Source organism: Orycteropus afer, unplaced genomic scaffold (genome assembly GCF_000298275.1).
Source record: "Orycteropus afer afer isolate SDZICR_OR568_19922 unplaced genomic scaffold, OryAfe1.0 scaffold00075, whole genome shotgun sequence".
NCBI classification, from domain to species: domain Eukaryota; kingdom Metazoa; phylum Chordata; class Mammalia; order Tubulidentata; family Orycteropodidae; genus Orycteropus; species Orycteropus afer.
In genome coordinates, this window is record NW_006921662.1 from 254,787 (window position 1) to 274,796 (window position 20,010).

General features: G+C 36.8%; 1 protein-coding gene across 1 annotated transcript in view; it reads right to left on the reverse strand.

Moving 5' to 3' along the window:
* The window catches only part of KCNT2 (potassium sodium-activated channel subfamily T member 2), a gene marked incomplete at its 3' end in the record, with an annotated part of 574,934 nt that overhangs the window by 224,301 nt on the left and 330,623 nt on the right, over positions 1 to 20,010 (reverse strand). Inside the window, exon 13 of the mRNA XM_007941175.1 lies at positions 5,572 to 5,680. Within this exon, the coding sequence (XP_007939366.1) occupies positions 5,572 to 5,680 (109 nt within the window). The remainder of the gene's footprint in view (positions 1 to 5,571; positions 5,681 to 20,010) is intronic.

Here is a 20,010-nt window from a genome sequence, read left to right on the forward strand (position 1 = left end):
GCTAGGACTGATTGTTTCCATTAATTTTGGTTTTCTTCTTTCTTGAAGGCACCTTTTAACAAAATAACAGATTGGCCCACAAAATAAAGGATATTACTCCTGAATATGGTATTCCATTAAAAACCATCTACATAAGACAAAAAGGTCAACAGTTACTCAAACACAAAGATGAGAAGATATGGGGACAGGGAAAGTAGAACACTGAAAACAGACAAAGAAAACACAATTAAAGAAGATGTTGACATATTATGAATAATGTAACTAATGTCACTAAACAATTTGTATAGAAATTGTCAAATGGGTACCTAGCTTATTTTATAAGCTTTCGTGAAAAACATAATAAAATATCATTTAAAAAAATCATATATATTTGCTTTGAGGATTAAAAATAAGCAATTAATATATCAGTAATAATAGCAACAGTTTGATAGCTATCATTTATTGAGTGGTTAGTAGGTGGCATTTTTCTTCTGAGTTTTTAAAAACTGTTTTTATCACAATAACCTTTGGGGTGTTTGACAGTATTATCCCCATTTTACAAATTGAAGAACTCAAAGTTGGAGAGATGAAGACGCCTGAAGCTCCAGTAGTTAATCTATGTAACAAAAATTTGATCCAGGAATGCATCATTCCAAAGATAATAGCTTTAACCAATGCACTTTGACAAATTTATCATAAAAGAGATTATTGTTGTTAGTTGCCACCCTGTTGTTTCTGACTCATGCGGACCCCTTGTGTGCAGAGCAGAACTGCTCAAGAGGGCTCCAAAGGCTGTGACCTTTTGGAAGCAAATTTCCAGGTCTGTCTTCTGAGGTCCTCTGGGTGGTTTCGAACAGCCAATCTTTTATCTACTTGTTGAGAGCTAAATCTGATGAAAGTAAAATGTACTTCTTCATAAGCAACATTTGATTTTTTTTTCTTAGAAATTTTGTAATAAAAATTACCATGTTATCTGTGATGTATATTTTAAGTTACTTGCATTTATCATTATAATTTATAGTGTATTTGTATTTGTAATCATCTCTTACTAAAATTTATTTCACCAAGTATTTCATTCTTCCTTTCTACCTCTATGCTATTTTTATTTTTCTCTCTTAGTGATATGAAGAGGGCCTACTGTCTCTATTGTTGAAATCACTTCCATATAGACTTTTAACATACACATCTGATCTGTAAAGACTATTTAAATTATTATTAATAGTGTAATAATTGATACTACTGCTTTACTTTAAATAATGCATCAGTCATTTTGTCCATGAGAGGGAGATCCATAAAAGATATAAATGGCAGTTATGCATAAAGAAATAGATGCTGGGTTGTGGTTTTATTTTTGCTTTCTCATATTTTCTATATATATAAATCAAATTTTGAGGTTTCTCTTTTTCTTTCATGTTTCTTTTAATAACATGTATTTGATTTAAGAAAAATACATAAATTGTAATCTTGATAGGATTTCCTCAATTTAGGGTAAGGTACAGAGGCTATTTAAACAACAAGGTATCTTTATATCCTGTGATAACTGCAAACATGCTTATTTAATACTCAGGACCAGAATATAATGCATATTATCAAGGGAGTATGGTTTAAAATTATAGCAACTATGTATTTTTTAAATCAGTAATAGTTAGCTACTGCTCTTTAACATGCAACCTCACAACCTACTGACTTAAAACAACCACCATTTTATTTCTCATACTTCTCTGTGTGTTAACAAGATTCTTTGGGTTGCTGATAAGGAAGGTGGATGCTGGAGTTAAGTGGGGTGCTTGGGATGGATGAGCTTCACTTTTCATGTGGACTTGTTTTAAGGTGGAAAACAGGTTTTTTCAAATGCAGTCTCAGGGCAGTGTTCCAATAAAAACAAAGAGGAAGTTGTGTGGCCTTTTAGGCTTAGCTTCATATGTTGTACATTATAACTTTTGTCACATTTTACTGTTCAAAACAAGACACATGACCAACCCATATTCAAGGAGTATGAAAACAGATTCCACCTTTTCTTGGAAAAAGCTGAAAACTCACATTGCAATGAGACACAGACTATAGGGAGGACAGTGAGAACATTTGTCTGGGGACAATTACTTTAACAACCTCCCACACAAACCAAGATTGATATACTGCCTTTTGAAAGGTAAAGTCTATTACCTTTTTAATTTAATGCTGAGATATAAAACTTATTACATTGGTTTGAAAGCCACATACATCATCCCAAACTGTTTTTATGACATTTTAATGAAACCAAGATGTTTTCATCTTTTAATAATAGAACAAGAGCTTCCCTGAGATGTTGTAGTCTCAGGGATTGTCTGTGTTGTCAAAGAACACAGACAACTACTAAAAGGAATTGTAACAGGTGCAATAAATGAGGAGTTGAGAGAAACTACTGGGATAGAATTTTTAAATAATCCATTCCAATGTGTTTATCAAAATAATGACAACAAAATAATTTATAAGAGAACCAGTGCAATAGTTTCTGTAAACCTTGTTTGAAAAAGTAGACTATTAGAATGAATTTGATTTATCTGTTGGGAGCACATCAATGGTTTTCATTAGAAGAGAAAAGGAACCAAAGCTTATTCTGAATTTTAATTATAACAAATTCAACCTTACAAACCATCTTTCCAGACAATATACAGTTTTTTAAGAAACAGATTCAACACACATTTATTGAACACTTAATATATTGCAGATAATATTTATTCAGTCTTCACTGTTAATTGTTTCCAGTGGAAATGAAGCATCATATATATTATAAGCAGTTAACAAGCAAAGAAACTAGAGTTTAGATTACTAAATTTGTTACTGAAGTCTTAAGTGGTGACACTCAAATTTAAATGCATATTTTCAGATGTTGTCTAGTGCTCTCAGCAGCACTATCTACCTAAAGTATATTTTTCATAACAAATCATTGGCAGTTATGATGAAAATTTTGCCAACGTAATAATAATAATAATTCCTTTTCCTAAACAATCAAAATAAGGGAGTAATTTAGGTACAATGATCTTATAGATAAATATTTGAATTTATTGAGTGCTAACTGCCTCGAAAACCCAAGGAGGGGTCACTGTGAGTCATCGGGTCCGACTCAACGGCACATAACAACAACAGCAACAATTATATATGTAACAGGATATAGATGGAGTAATTTACATACATATTTCCATTTAATTTCACAAAAATGTCTACAAAGGAAGTACTGTTATTTTAAATTTTCAGTTGAAGAAAAGAGGCTTCTTGTTGTTGCTGTTATGTGCCCTCGAGTCAGAGGCGACTCATAGTGACCCCTCCTTGGGTTGCCGAGGCAGTATCACTACAGAAGTAGATTGCCCAACCTTCCTTCCGAGGAGTGGCTGGTGGGTTTGAACCACCAGCCTTCTGGTTAGTATGTAAGTGCCTTGGGCACTATGCTACCAGAGGCTTTAGTCATGTTAAATGAGTTGTCCAACCTGGTAACACGGTAAAATTGGGAGTTGAATCCAGGTTTGATGGAATACCAAAACTCAACTTTTAAGATTTAGCTTTTTCACTCCTCTTATTTTTGCAATTAAAAAAAAAAAAAACTCTTCTAAAATTGTAGCATCACCCTTAAGGAGCCTGGTAGCACAATGGTTTAATGCTCAGCTGCTAACTGTAAGGTCAGTGGTTCAAATTCTCCAGCTGCTCTGTGGTTGAAAAGACCTGACTATCTGCTCCTGTACAGATTAAAACCAAAAACCCAAATCCACTGACATAGGGTTGATTCCAACTCACAGCGACCCCCATTGGGTTTCCAAGGTGGTAAATCTTTATTGAAGAAGATTGCCCAGTCTTGCTTCCTTCTGGTTAGCAGTCAGATACCTTAGGCACTGTGCTACCAGACCCTAGAAAACCTTGTGGGACAGATCTACTGTCACATAGGGTCACTATGAGTCAGAATCAACTGGATGGCACCTAAGAACAACAGCAACCCTTATTTATGATTTGAGAACATTAAGGCCAAAGGAAGTTGAGGCCAAATGCCATTATAAATCATGTTTGTTGAAATAGCAGATAAGTGCCTTTAGGCCAAAAACCATGACAGCTTGGTTCACTTTGCATCAACCACAGTACTCATAAAGCTAGGAGTAGTGCATATTTTAAGAGCTTAATAAATATTTATTTGAGAATATTCATAATCATGTTAAATAAGCCTAGAGTTAAATGTTTTAACAAAACCAGAAACAAAAGGCCCCCTTTAAAAGGTACTGAAATATAAGTAAAATCTAAAGTAGTATTTCCCAACCCTGACTCGGAAATGTTAGAACAACCAAAAAGCTTTGGAAAAAAATAATGAAGCTCTGTTCTCAGACCATTTAACTCAGAATCTCTAGGATCAATACTTTGAAAATCTTCCAGTGAGATACTAATAAGCAGTCAGAGCAGAGAGCCATTGATTTAAGTTTTTGTTATACATTTTTGGAGAAAAAAATAAATGATGTCATTAGAAAGAAGGCTGGCAGCTGTAATAGCAAATTAAATAGCAATAATTTCATGGTTTTCTTTTCCTTAGTTTAAAATTTCTCAGTGTTTCCTATTTTTTTTTTCAAACATAATATTGTAATAGGTAAGCATTTTAAGTATGAGAGTACATCTTCTGAAGGAAATACTTTTTTGCTGACACACAGCTAAGATGATTTAATTTTAATGATTAAGATAAAATACCACCTCAGAAATGACAAGGTTGTTATGCTTTAAAAGAAATAATATAAATTACTGTCTGAATCAAAATCAGTTCCTCTCTCCTACAGAAGTATTTGGGAACAAAATAAAGTTGTTGTTGTTGTTGTTATGTGCCGTCGAGTCAGCCCTGACTCATAGCGACCCCTCCTTGGGTTTCCCACGCAGTATCACTACGGAAGTGGGATTGCCCAACCTTCCTTCCGAGGAGTGGCTGGTGGGTTTGAACCGCCAGCCTTCTGGTTAGCAGTCAAGTGCCTTAGCCACTATGCTACCAGAGCTCCCCAAAATAAAGTACTAGCTTAATATCCAATTTCCTAATAGCTCAAAATATAATCTCATGTGATCAATTATTTTAAAAGCAGTGTTTCCAGCAAGAAAGAAAGAAAAAAAAAAAAATCAACTTACATGCAGCATCTTCTGGAATTGTTTTAAAATCTACACCCAAATTAAACCTATTTAAATATACCTGAGTACATTTTAATACATTTTTTCTGTTGCATATTAAGCTTCTATATACATATGCTAAATAATCTATAAGGAAGTAATATATGTCTATGTATAAACTTAAGATCTGGTATTTGAAGTCTGTGTCAGTATTATGTGTAAATGTATTACTAATCTATTTAGACTTACTTAGATATCCAGTAATTTTAGTTGCTAAACTCATCAGATTAGATAAAAAAGTGAAGATTCAATCCCAAAACATTATCTTCCCACATATTAAATTTTAAAAATTTCTTACAACAAATAGATGATAACAAAGAAATTCTATTCTATTCTATATTGTCCTGACTGTATAATATCCATTAAATTCTAAGACATGACTCTTAAAATCATAATAGGAGTGTGAGAAAATTCATTTGAGACTAAACTTACCAACAAATTTGATATGGAATTTATTTTCAGGCTTTAATATCTGGACATACAAAGGGCAATTTGGAGCAAAATCTTTCACAGCCCATGCTCTTAAAATTGTTTGGTGATCCTGAAATGATAAAGATCAAAACATCATGAAATAAACTGAAAGGTTTCGAATACAAAAAGTAAAAAAGTCATCCAACAATCAATTTTTTATATGCTCACATTCATGGTTTACAATTAAACCAACACAATAACTAATTGTGAGAACTTTTCTTTAGAGATATTTCTTTTTTCTGTAAAAGAGAGTAATTTAATACCTAATTCAGTCAATGTTAGTTACCAGTACTTAGAAAGCTACCAGAGGTTAGGAAGGCAGTGGTGGTGTGTTGCTAGCTGCGACTTTCAAGTGGATTCAGATTCCTGAAAACCTCATGTGTACAGAGTAGAACTGTCTTCCGTAGGGTTTTAGAGGCTGGGACCCTGTGGAAGCAGATTGCCAGCTGTGCCAAGTCTGAGGTGCTGCCAAACTTTCAGCTAGTAGTCAAACATAACCATTTGTGCCACCCAGGGACTCAAAGGAAATGGCTAAACAGGCTCAAAAATGATTTCCCCAGAAAATTCCTACAGTCAAAAGCCTAGCGGAGACCAGAACAAATAGCGGTCTGTAATGGCAGTTTCTATATGGAGCTCTGGCAGTGTAGTGGATAAGGCATTTGGTTGCTAACCAGAAAGTCAGTGGTTCAAATCTACCAGGTGCCTTGCGGAAATAAGATGGAGGAAAGTACTTCTGTAAAGATTTACAGCCTGGAAAACCCTAGGGGGGTTGCTATGACTCGGAATCAACTTGAAGGCTGAAGGCAGTGAGTTTTTTTTTTTTTTTTTGAAGGGCAGTTTCCACGGAGAAAAGGAAAACATGAGCTTAAAATTTTAAATGTACTAGAAAGATCAGATAAAGAGAAACCACCATAATGACCATACATGTTTAGAATACACAATTTTGTATATAGTAAATCTAACTTACTGCTGTTGAGTCACATCTGACTCATAGCGACCCTTCCTTGGGTTTCCGAGGCAGCATCACTACGGAAGTAGATGGCCCAACCTTCCTTCTGTGGAGTGACTGGTGGGTTTGAACCTCCAGCCTTCTGGTTAGCAGTCAAATGCCTTGGACACTATGCTACTAGACTAGTGACTACCTTATCAGACAGTGGAAACATAGAGGATTTCCATCATCACAGAAAGTTCTATTTGGCCAGGCTATTCTAAAGAAAGGAGCTCTGGTGGCATAGTGCCTAAAGCATTTGACTGCTAACACACCTTGGAAGGAAGAGTGCACAATCTACTTCCGTAGTGATACCCTCTCAGAAACCCAAGGAGGTGTCACTAGAAGTTGGATCCAACTCAATGGCAGTGGGTTTGGTTTGTTTTTTCAGTATTCTAAAGAAAGGAAAGGAAGATTTAAAATACCCGTGTATATGAGGGGTTGTCTATTCAAGTACAGAAAAAAGAAGCTATTGCTTATGGTTGGTAAATTTAAGTGGCATGAAAGTAGATGAGTGTAAACCAGAATCATTTAAATGGACAATATGTATCTTCCATTCAAACATTCAAAACATGATGATGACTCTAATAAGACTACTAAGATTCTTGAAATGAGTATCTGTATTCAAATAATAAGCTTTAAATCTGAGATTAGAAGGTTAGAAATGCATTTAGTTGTTAGTTGTTGCTATTTTCTTTCTCAAGAAGTACAAAATTTTAAAAACACAGGGGAAAAATTAGGACACAAACCACTATTTAAATAAAAAAGCATATATATGTATATAATTGTATAGAGATATAACTACTTTATTTTATAATTTTAGTTTAGTGTATGGGTAAAGATAATACTTGTGTTGGGCAAGTTAGAGTTCCTCATTTCCAAAATGTGACTAACATTTATTTTATAGGATTGGTTATGGTGAAACAGCATATGCAAAGCATTTAACAGAACTTGGCAGTTAAAGGCTGAATAAATGCAAGCTGTCTTAATTCTCATGAGTATTACTTTAATAGTAACAAAAATACTATCTTTAAAAGATGTTAAAACACAGGTAAAGATCAAGGATGAATTTCTTAGCAAAAGGATTTTAAACTGAGATTTCATTGCTGGCACTAGCAACAAATGTAACATTACTAATAGAAGAATGAACAGAGGAAGTTGACAATTCTGCTGCCAGTAAGGAAAAGTAAGTGACTAACAAGTTCTACTTCCTGCAGATAACAACTATAAACTTTTCATAAAATCTAAACAATTATATAAAGGCTCTTAAGAATGAATAAAAGGAGACAGATTTTGGAGTGGAGTCAAAACATAGAGGAAGCAATTGGCATGCATTGTTTCGCTTTTTACTGCTCTGATCAGAGGGTGGCTTGTTTACTACAGCAGCACAGCGTGGCTAAAACTCCAAAAAGAGGTTTGCCAGAAGAACCAGAAAAAGATGCTTGGAGTAACCAGGAAAATTGGGTACTGAGTGGGATATCCCAGGAAAGACAATGCACGAAAACACAAATTCAGTGTATAAATTTAAACATCATCGGTTGGCCCCTGTAATATTTATTCTGCCCATATACATAGTTATTATGAATCACTGCAAAATTTGAAAGTGATAGATTTTGCATTTTGAGTTAAAGTAATTGCTTGCTAAACAAAACATCAACATTTTTTGAGAAATGCAAGAGAATCCAAGTTTCCACAACAGAACACAATATTCAAGCTACTAAGTAAAATTACTCAATGTATGAAGTACCAGGAAAAGTAACCTATATTCAAGAGGGAAAAGAAGAAAAAAAAAGAACCAATAAATGATATAGATGTTAAAGTTATCAGGCAAGGATTTAAAGCAGATACTGTAGACATGATTGATGAGGTAAAGGAAAATAAATAGATAAAAGAAGAAAAATCTCAGCAGCATAACAAAAATAGACACCATTCCCCTGATTGTTCTTTGACATTCTTATCCCAAACTAGACTCACTCTCCTGAGACAGGAGGAAGGTGGCAGGAAGCAAAGGGTTAAATAAAAACACAAACTGCAAGCCTAAGTGCTAGGGCTAAAGGCCAAACCACATCCTGGAACATAGGATAGAGAAGTAACCAACAACCCACCAAATCCTTGTAATATGCTTTGCAAGCAACCAGCTTGATTCAGCTCTCTAAGCATGTGCACATCACGAGATGACTGCTATATGACCTCCCTGAGGTGCCAGTTTGAGGCAAAGCCACTGCAGTTTTGTAAGTTACATTGTTGTTGTTGTTGTTAAGTGCCGTCGAGTCGGCCCCGACTCATAGCGACCCCTCCTTGGGTTTCCGAGGCAGTTATCACTACGGAAGTAGGATTGCCCAACCTTCCTTCCGAGGAGTGGCTGGTGGGTTTGAACCTCCAGCCGTCTGGTTAGCAGGCAAGTGTCTTAACCACTATGCTACCAGAGCTCCCATAGTATGGCTTTTTTAGCCATAAGTTTTTGTAAACTCCATGGAATTTGCCATAAGCCACTGAGTAACTCCTGATTATTAAACTTACCCACCTGGGGTAGTTCTGTTGAGAGTAGCATGAAGCAATCTTCTGGGAAGTTCTATTTCTCTCAGGTGAATAGAATTCTGATATGGGATTGGTTAGTTTGGCCACTCTGCCAAGCTCAAAAGGAACCCTCCTAAAGGCAGAAGGAGTCTCTCTGACTGCTGGCTGAGAAAGATATGCTGCTGAAAGATACGTGCTCCTGAGAGACGTGAGAGACACACACTGCTGAGATGCAAGAGACAAGCACTACTGAGAGAGCAATGTGCTACTGAGATTGCTGGCTGCTGAGTGAGATGGCCGGCTGCAAGAGATTGAGTACATTTCTGAATTTGAATTGTAGTCTGATGCTTCCCTAATAAACCCCATAATCTGTGAGTTCTGTGTGGCCACTACAGCAAATTATCAAACCCAGCAGAGAGTTGGTGGGTGCTACAGGAGGAATGGTTGGTGCCAGGGTTGGTGAAAGGGCTGGAGGAAGGCAGCATATCTGGCCTTGCAGGAATAGGCCTTGGGCTACTGATGGTGGTTCTGTCTTCCTCTTGTGGGGTTAGAGGAAGTCAGAAGATGCGGCCTCCCTCCCCCTTTGGCAGGCACCCACTGGGATTTGAACCAATGTGCTGAGAGACAGTGCATGTGCAACGTCCCATAATAAGTTATGTCAAGTATCCAAACAGTCTTTGTGTCTCATGCCAAGTATCCCAGCAAGATGTACAACTGCGTGTGCACCCAATTTCCACAGTGCCACCCCTTTCAAGAAAACTATCACTCCTTCTCAGAAAATCACTACCCATTTGCAGTGTGGTAAATTACCTAGTATGGCTTCTCTAGCCATGTCTTTGTAAATTCTGTAGTGGAATTTGCTGTGAGCAACTGAGGAGCTCCTGATTGTAAAAGTTATCCTCCTGGGGTATTTCGGTTGGGCACAACACAAAGCAATGTTCTGGAATGTTCCTGTTCTCCCTCAGGTTAGAATTCTGATGTTATGATTGGTTAGTTTGGCCACTCTGCCAGGCTCAAAAGGATGCCTCCTAGAGGCAGAAGAGGTCTCTCTCTGGCTGCTGGCTGAGGAAGATGTGCTGCTGAAAGAGACACACACTGCTGGGAAAGAGATGCAAGAGACACACATTGCTGAGCGAGACATCGAGGGATGCTTACTGTTGGGAGAGAGACTCTGAGAGACTGTTAGGAGAGAGACTGTGGGATGGGAAAGAGACTGAGCGTTTTTCTTGAACTTGAATTGTAGCCTGGTGCTTCCCTAATAAACCCAGTAATCTGTGAGTTCTGTGTGACCACTGCAGTGAATTATTGAACCCAGGAGAGAGGTGGTGGGTGCTTTCGGAGGAACGGTTGGTGAAAGGGCTGGAAGGAGGCAACATGTCTGGCCTTACAGAAATAGGGCTTGGGCTATTCATGGTGATTCTGTCTTCCTCTTGTGGGGTTAGAGGAGGTCAGAACATGTGGCCTCCACTGCCTTTTTGCACCATTTTAAAATCCTTAAAAACCCTAGCAAATTTTTAACTTTCTTTCAGCCTTAAATAACATATGTAATATTTAATCCTACCCAAAAAGTAAAACCATTGATTGCAACAACTTCAAAATAAACAGACTGTAATAATAAAGGCATGTACCATCAGAACCTAGCAGGATATCTAACTGTTGTGTCTACTGCTATTTTAAGAACAGGGCATTTCAGCTAAAATCAGATTGCTTTAAAATCAGATCACCTAAGAATATTTCCACAAAATTCAAGTTTTAAAATTGTAAGTGTCTAAAAATTTATTTAGACCATGGTGATTTAGACAGAGGACAGTGCTGCAGTGAATTACTTAGTACAGTTCTTCTAGCCATGGACTTTTGACTCCCACCAAATGACTAGATGGGACTATGCAAATGTCAGGTACTTCTGGGCCATCAAGGGGATTGGGTCACTAGCTAATAATGTGAATAAGATACACGGTTCCCTTGTGAGGGTGGGACTGTGCAAAATAAGGTGTATGGAACCTTAATGTGATGATCTGTCAGTTTTGCCATCTTGCTAGGCTTGTAATGAGCCATCCCAGTGGGAAAAAAAAGGGGGATCTCACTACCATTAAGACAGAAAAGAGCCAAGAGTGGAGCATGTTCTTGGACCCACGATCCCTGCACTGAGACGATGGCAAAGAGACAGTAGAGAGATGGTGGCAGCAGTGGCAGCAGAATCAAGAGTCTAGGACAAGACAGAGCAGCAGGTTTGCCAAACCACAAATCGAGAAAGCTGAGAACCTTTGGGCAGGAGCCTTGCTGGAAGAGTGGAGTACACCTAAGTGCACCTATCGGCAGAGCCAAAAGAGCTTTGTAACACCTGCCCAAGCAAAGTAGAGGCCAGGCCAAGATGCCAGCCAAGGGCCAAAGACATGCCTGCGGGCATTGCAGAGGAAAGGCCGTCCTGATGGAAGAAATGTATCCTGAGCATTCCTGATCCTGAATTATAACCTGTTACTTCCCTAATGAACCCCATAACCATGAGTAGTGTCTGTGAATTCTGTTTGGCCATTGCAACATATCGAACCCAGCAGAGAAATAAAAAGTGTCATGGAAGGAAAGTTGGTGTCACAATTGGTAAGGAGATTGGAGGGTGGAGGCATGTCTGATATCATAGGAATCAGCTTTGGGCTGCTGATGGTGATTCTCTCTCCTCACTTTGAAGGTAGAGGAGGTCAGAAGATGATGTCTCCACACCCTTTTTGTAAGAACCTAAAATAAATCACTCTGCCTAAGGCAAGAATCAATTTTGCAACTCCAAAAGATCAGTGGAAGATTTAAGACATTTTAGGTTAAGCTCTATACATGAGTTCCTGCCTGCCCTCCCCCCGGAAAATTCATATTTTCATTAGATTCTCAAATGTGGTCTATGGTTGAGAAAACAGGAAAAGATTGGTCTTCATGTATGATTTTTTGATATCGTCACAATTCATTTGGTCTTCAGTAATTGGTATTCAATGCATCAAATTTATTCTTAAGATGGTCTCTAAATAAATGCAGGTGACACATAATCAAGTTTGTATTTTAACTCTTGTGGACTTGTTTTAATTTTCTTCAACTTCAACTTGAACTTGCAAATGAGCAATTGATGGTCTGTTCCACAGTCAGCTCCTAGCTTTGTTGTGACTGATGATTTTGAGCTTCTCCACCATGTTTTTTCACAAATGTAGTCAATCTGATTCCTGTGCATTCCATCTGGCAAGGTCCACATAAACAGTCATCATTTATGTTGTTGAAAAAAGGTTTTAGCAAAGAGTAAGTCATTGGTCTTGAAAAATTCTATCATGTGATATCTGGAGTCATTTCTTTCACCAATGCCATATTTTCCAACTACCGAAGCTTCTTCTCATATTGTTGCTAGTTGCCCTAAAGTCATCTCCAGTTCATAGTGGCCCTGTATATCACAGAATAAAATGTTCAGTCTTGTGACATTTTCATAATTATTGGTATACACAAGTGCATTGCTGCAGCCATTGTGTACTTTTAGTTTCTTCTAATCCAACAAAGGATCCAATTTCTATTATTATATCAGACAATAATCTATTGTGATCCATAGGGTTTGCATGGGGCTAATTTTCAGAAGTAGACCACCAGGCCTTTCTTCCTACTTTGTCTTAGTCTGGAGGCTCTGCTGAAACCTTTCCAGCACAGATGAACCTGCTGGTATTGGAAATATGCTTCCAGCATTTTAGCAACACACAAGCCACAAAGGTAGGACAAACTGCCAAATGGGTGGTGAAAGAAAACTGCATAGTCCATGGTAATACATTGTAATTGATGTCAGAGAAGTATGGTTCAAATTTGATAGCTATTTATGAGCACAAAAGTAATTCAGAAGTGTTCTTAAAAATAAAAAACACAACAACAAATCACACAAACAAAAAGTCTAACAAGTGCAAAACATTAAAATGTGTTTTTGCATTTTAAATCATTAGAGTAATTAGTTTTAATCAAATTGAACTATAGCTTTCACCCACAGCTGCAGGCTCAGCAGTGACCCAATCTTTGGGATCAATCTTCACCAGAATTAAGAGAAACAAAAGAAGCTTTAGCTTAGCATTTTGGACCTACACATCAAAACCCATACAGCTGCTCGTATAATTTTATCTTCCTGCCATGTTTAAAGAGGAAGACTTTTACATTATATTTGAAACCTAAACATAACCTTGGTGTCCAATTTTAGGACTACATGTATTTTCTTGTTCTTTCCAATGGTCTCTCAAGGATTGTAATCCTCCTTTTGATTTCCATTCTAGTAGCTGACAGTATGTTACTCTTGACAGATACATAATGATGAACACTTGCTAGCCTGTCTGGATTTCCACAGAAACCATGATTCTAGAATCTTAATAGAAATATTGGGTCTTAGCAGCAACTCAACTTTATTGCCAGTTCAAAAGCTTACTTTTTGCCTTTACTTGTAGAGAATCAATACCTGTGCTCTGCTTCTGAATGTTGAAATCTTTGATGTTATTCTGCACTTGTCCTGAGTACCAATGATTCATCCAGAACCCTATGCCACTCACATATTATGCTGTGCTTGTTAAATCCTTCCCCAGATTATGGAGGGATCTACTTTTAATTTAAAAAAAAAAAAAAAAAAAACCATTGTCATTAACTTGATCCCAACATGTAGCAACCCTAAAGGACAGAGTAGAACTGCCCCATAATGTTTCCAAGGTTGTAATCTTTACAAAAGCAAACTGCCACATTCTTATCCCACAGAGTGGATAATGGGTTGGAACCATCAACCTTTTGGTTAGCAGCTGAACACTTAACTACTGCACCACCAGGGCTCCTTAAATCCAAACTGTCATCAAGTTCTGATTCATGGCAACCTCATGCATACAGAGGAGAAATGTACTCCATATGGTTCCCAAGTATGTACCTTTTTGGAAGCAGATAACCAGGCCTTTTTTTCCTGAGGTGCCTCTGGATGAGTGTAAATCAACAATCTTTCAGACAGTAGCTGAGCATGTAACCATTTTCCACACCCAAAGACTCAACACCAAATCTTATTCCATATCATAATTCTTTTGAGTCTCCTCTGATCTATTTACATTGTTTAACAAATTTATGACCTCAGTAAACTAAAGTCTCACAAAACTCATTAAGATCTACATGACAAATGATATTAAAGTGATTTATAAAGAACCTAGGAGGAGGCTATCCTGAAAACATGCAAATAAAGTCCAGTGACGATCATCTGTCAAGAATTTACCAAAAAACATTTCAAGGCATATTTAAAAACAAGTTATACTTGTGATTTAAAGGAGTATTTGCAAGTTTAAAATTTTGGTGATTTTATAAATTGGTAAGGAAGAGCTTCTTCAAAAGCATTGAAAATAAATAAATTAATAAAATTGCAAAATTTCCCTAAGAATATAAGGCACATTTTATCAGGGAATAATCTACTACAAGTGATTACATATTAAAATGTTTCAGTGTAGTAAATGGATCTTCTTAAAACAAACAAACAAAACTGTTTAAAAAAGAAGGAAAAAAAATTAAATTACAATCATTTTCTTTCTATTCTTTTTTCATGCTGGCTGAAAGGAGCATCATATAAAAAATGATATTTTGAGCAATCAGTGATTGGTTGCTTTCTTTTCTAAGATTCCATATGTTCAAAAGTGAATGTAATAATTAGGAAAAATATGAGTGTCTGACATTTAAGAGGAAAGCTAACATACTAGTATGTTTTTGGTATATTTTTCCCCCATGACAGTCATACCATATTTGCAGTTAAATAAAGTGTCATTTAAATACTAATCTGTAACCTCCTAACCATTATTTTTGTTGTTGTTGTTTTAAAATAACTCCCATTTACTAGCTCACAGTTGTATATGTCAAAAGTCCAGCACACATAGCCAGGTTTCCTGCTCCAGATGCCACAAGGCAGACATCAAGTTTTCAGCTACACTGAGTTCTCATCTGAATACTCTGGGCAAAAGTCTACACGCAAGAACATTCTTGTTGTTGGCAGTGTTTGATTTCTTGCCATTGTAAAAACTGAGATTCCCTTTTCTTTGTGGAGGTCAGCCAGGGGCTACTCTTAGCTCCTACAGGTTGCCTACATTCCTTGCCACATGATCCCCTCCATCTTCAAGCCAGGTAGTGTACTGTCATAATCTCCAAAGGCTGCCATAGTAAAATACCACGAAGAAGGTAGCGAAAAAGACCTGAAATTTATTTTTCACAGTTCTGAAGTCTGTTGTTGTTGTTGTTGTTATGTGCCGTTGAGTCAGCCCTGACTCATAGCGACCCCTCCTTGGGTTTCCGAGGCAGTATCACTACGGAAGTAGGATTGCCCAACCTTCCTTCCGAGGAGTGGCTGGTGGGTTTGAACCGCCAGCCTTCTGGTTAGCAGTCAAGTGCCTTAGCCACTATGCTACCAGAGCTCCTGAAGAATTCTAGAAGTCTAAATTCAGGGCATCAGCAGGGCAATGTTCTCTCTGTCCCCTTGAAAGGAAGATACTTTCTTATAACCTTTAATCTCTATAGATTTGGGCAGTGTTTGTTATTTCTTGGTGTGCAGAAGGATTCACACATGCAGTCTTTCCCCTTTGTGTTATTCTGTATCCTTGTCTGTTCTTTTTAATAAAATACATTTCAGGAGGGATTAGTATCAGGACACACCTTACTCTGGTGTGACTTTGTTAATTTAACTGGAAACATTTGTGAAAAAAGAAACCCTATTTCACACTCACTGGTGCAGGGGTTAGGACTTCAACATACCTTGTAGGGAATAAAAATCAGTTCATAACAGGCATGTTGAATCCTTCTTCATGCATTGAATCTCTGACTTCCTCATGTGGGTCCAGCTGTTGAAAACTTTCTGCTTTTAAAGGGTTTATGGGCTTAGACCTAGCCTATAAAGATTAACCCCTTGTCTTAAAGTCAGTGATTTGGAAATTCAATTAACAGCAAAATATCTTCACAGCAGTACTCAGATAGATGTTTGTTCAAATAATTGGGAGAAGGTGTATGTACAATAGGAAGCAAGAACATCAGGGGCCATATTAGAAGCCTGCCTACTACAATACTACATATATATGTACATAACAAGAAAAAATATGTATGGATACTAAGTATCTTTTTCTGTTATTCATCACAGGTTCATAGTTGATTTTTATAATTTTCTTCTTTCACTATCTATTCCATACTTCCTGTGCCCTCAGCAAGCACACTTCAGTAGCTTGGGGGATTCCTTACCTAATGAGGTGACTCAAAACTTCATTCCTAAGAAAGTTAAATAAAATAGCTAAGCAGAGCCTTGGTCTATTAATCTACACACTGAAGATAGTAATAACTTCCTTACACAGCTGTTGTGAGAAATATATATATTTCTCTCCTCTCCAAACTTCTCAACTATCTCAATATCCAAAATTTTGCATTTACAACAATAGTCCAAAATCTACTATCCAAATATTTTTCACACTATCGATGCACACCTGGCAGTAAAGAACACCGAGGTGTGGCGGTTCCATAAGATGGTGAATAGGCAGACAAACTACACAGACCCTCTTCAACAAAGAAAAGAGGAACCATTTAACACACATACAGATCATAATATTGGAGCCCTGAGCTTTGAAAAGAAGGCTACAGAAGTGGACTAAACTCCAACTAGTAGAAGCACCTGCATGAAAACACCTAAAAAGGAGACATATGAAGCTGCAGTCTCTCAGTGATCCCAACGGAATGGACAGCTTGGATATTGCCCAACAGTGTCAGGACCTAAGAATTAACCTAAAAAGCGGTCCTGCTAGCCAGGGGCTGGACAGAGGACTGAGATGAGGGCTGGTGAATAAAAGGGCAAGCAGCAAAGAGGGAGACTGTCTGAGTTGTGGACTTTTGGCAGTCCGGAGGGCATAGCCATTTAGAATGTTTACAAGTGGTTCAACAATTTTGGATATTTAAAGTGACAGCGTTTTCTCAGATTCCAGGTACCTAAGACGGGCTCCATTTGCCAGGGACCACAAGGATGTACCAAACATTGAGGACTGGAAAGGTATGACATTGTCCTTATTATTCCTATACCCAACACGCTCTTGGTGAATGGAGGTGTGGCCATCCCTTACTCCCATCCACTTTCTGGGCCAGTAGGAATTCCTTCCCAGTCTATATGCTCTGCTGGAGCTTGGGTGGCCTGCCTCACACCATCCAGATTTTTTTTTTTTTTTTTTTTTTTTTTTTTTTTTTTTTTTTTATTATTTTTTGTTTCATTCTTCTTATTATGATTCTTTCTTCTTCCCTTCCCAGGTTCTAGTTTTCTGCTTTTTCTCTCTTTCATTTTCCTGCTTCCCATTTCTCTCTCCCTGTGGCTCTCCCCACTACCTGCTTTTCTTTTTGCATTCTCCCTTTTTTTTTCATTATCTCCTATTCTACCTCTTTTCCCTTACTCCCCAACCAAAGATATTGTGTTTTTTTTTTTTTTTTTCTTTTTCCACCCCTTTTCCTATTCATATTTCATTTGGCTTTTAAAAGTATTTCTTTAAATATTTTCCCTCATGTATTGCTTTTACTCTTTTTTTTTTTTTATGTCTCTTTTTGATGATTGGTCCTATGTGTTTACGTGGTGTGTGTTTTTTGTCCTCTTGCTTTTACTTTTTTGATTTTTTTTATTGTAGTTTTTGTCTAACTGAGTGGGAGACAGCAACCACACCCACACAACCCAACCATACCCACACCTACTGCAGCTCCCTTTACTGAGTAAGAGCCACCACTTCCCTCAACAACAACTGGCCAATAATATAGGACAATTAATAAGAGCGTGACTCTTCCTTAACTGTTCTTCACAAACAGGTAATAGAGATTTGTGCAGCCACTTTCATTCTCTATCACAGCCAACAGAAAACATGTGGTGAGTGCATAAATTCTGCCAACTAGCAAATAGAAGAGCACAGTACCCTGCTTACTCAGATACTCCAAAAAAAAAAAATAAATAAAAAGGAAAATCTTGGGTAAATCATCACTCCAACACACAATCACAAATTAAATATAAATACAACAAAGACACAATATCTTGGAGAAAACAGACTATCAGATCAACACAAAGAAGCAAAATAAAACAGTAGAAAAAAGGGAGCAGGATACAGATCCAGAACACATCCCTGAGGGAGAAGCAGCATTGGGACTTTCTGATAAGGAATTCAAAATAATTATATTTAGATACCATCAACTATTGAGAGAAAGATCAGGGAAAATACTGACAAAATTAAGGAAAACATAGGCAAAACCCTAAAATAATTTCAGAAGAAAATACAAGAACAAAATGACAAAATAAGTGAAAAATTAGAAATGATACCTAATCTACAAATAGAAACACAGAAGATTAATACTAAATTTCAGAAATAGATAACACACTGCAAGAGCAAAGGTGTAGAATCAAATAAATGGAAAACAGAATTAATGAGATCAAAGATAAATACCTGAATACTTCTTTGTAAAGGGATAATCAGAAAAAAGATAATAAAAAAAAAAAAAAGAAGAAGAAGAAAGCCTAAGATTCATGTAAGATACCATAAATAAATAAAAATATAACCAACATGTAATCAGAATTCCAGAACAGGAAGATAAAAAGAAAATGACTGAGAAAATTGTCCAAGATTTGTTGGAAGAGAACTTCCCTGATACGATGAAAGATGAGAATATATCCATTCAGGAAGTCCAATGAACCCCAAAGAGGACAGACCCAAACAGAAAATCATCAGGATATATCATAATCAAACTCACCAAAACCAACGACAAGAAAGAATCCTGAAAGAAGCACAGGAAAATCAAAAAGTTACCTACAAAGAGTAACCAATAGACAAAGCTCTGATTTCTCAGCAGACAACTTGAAAGAGAGAGGCAATGGATGCTATATATAAAACACTGGAAGAGAAAAATTTTCAACAAAGAGTTTTATATGCAGCAAAATTGTCCCTCAAATATGACGGTGAAATTAGTAGATTTCCAGACAAGCAGAAAATAAGGGAATTTGTTAAAACCAGACCAACCTTACAAGACATACTAAAGGAGTTCTTTGAACAGAGAACCAATAATAGCAAACAACAACCAACCATTAATACACATGGTGACAGCCCAGAAACCAACACAGCAATGGAAATAACCAAAGTCAAATAAGCTTACAAGATTGTAAACAAGGAACCAGACACATTAACTGGCAAATGAAGACAACTACAAACTAAAAAGAGAAAAAAAAATTGTGTAGTTACAGAATTCCTAAATAGTGAGGAAGTCAAGAGATTACAAAATAGAATGGACTGTTCTAAATTTGGGGAGAAAATTATAAATCACAGGGTAATCTCAAAGAAAATTGATAAACTTTAACATCACAATAAAAAAGAAGACAAGTACAAAAATTTAGCAAATACTAAAACAAAAACAACGAAGGAAATGATAATATGATACATAAACAAAATGAGCTGAGCACAGACAATTATATGGAACAAAGAAACCAGGAACACCATGAAAAGACACATAACAAAATGACAGCAACAAATTCATACTTGTCCACAATTACAATGATATTAATTGATTAAATGCACCACTCAAGAGACAGAGAGTTGAAGAATGGATAAGAAAACAAAACCCATCAATATGCTGTCTACAGGAGACACACCTTAGAGACAAAGACAAAAATAGACTAAAAATCAAAGGTTAGAAAAAAATGTATCAAGTAAATGTCAATCAAAAAAGAGCAAGATTGACAATATTAATTTCTGATAAAATTGATTTTAAGACAAAAGCCACCATAAGAGATAAGGAAGGAGAGGGAGTTCCGGCAAGATGGTGGACTAGGCAGAAGGACTGCACAGACCCTCTTCAACAAAGAAAAGGGAAACCAATTAACACAGACACAGAAGATA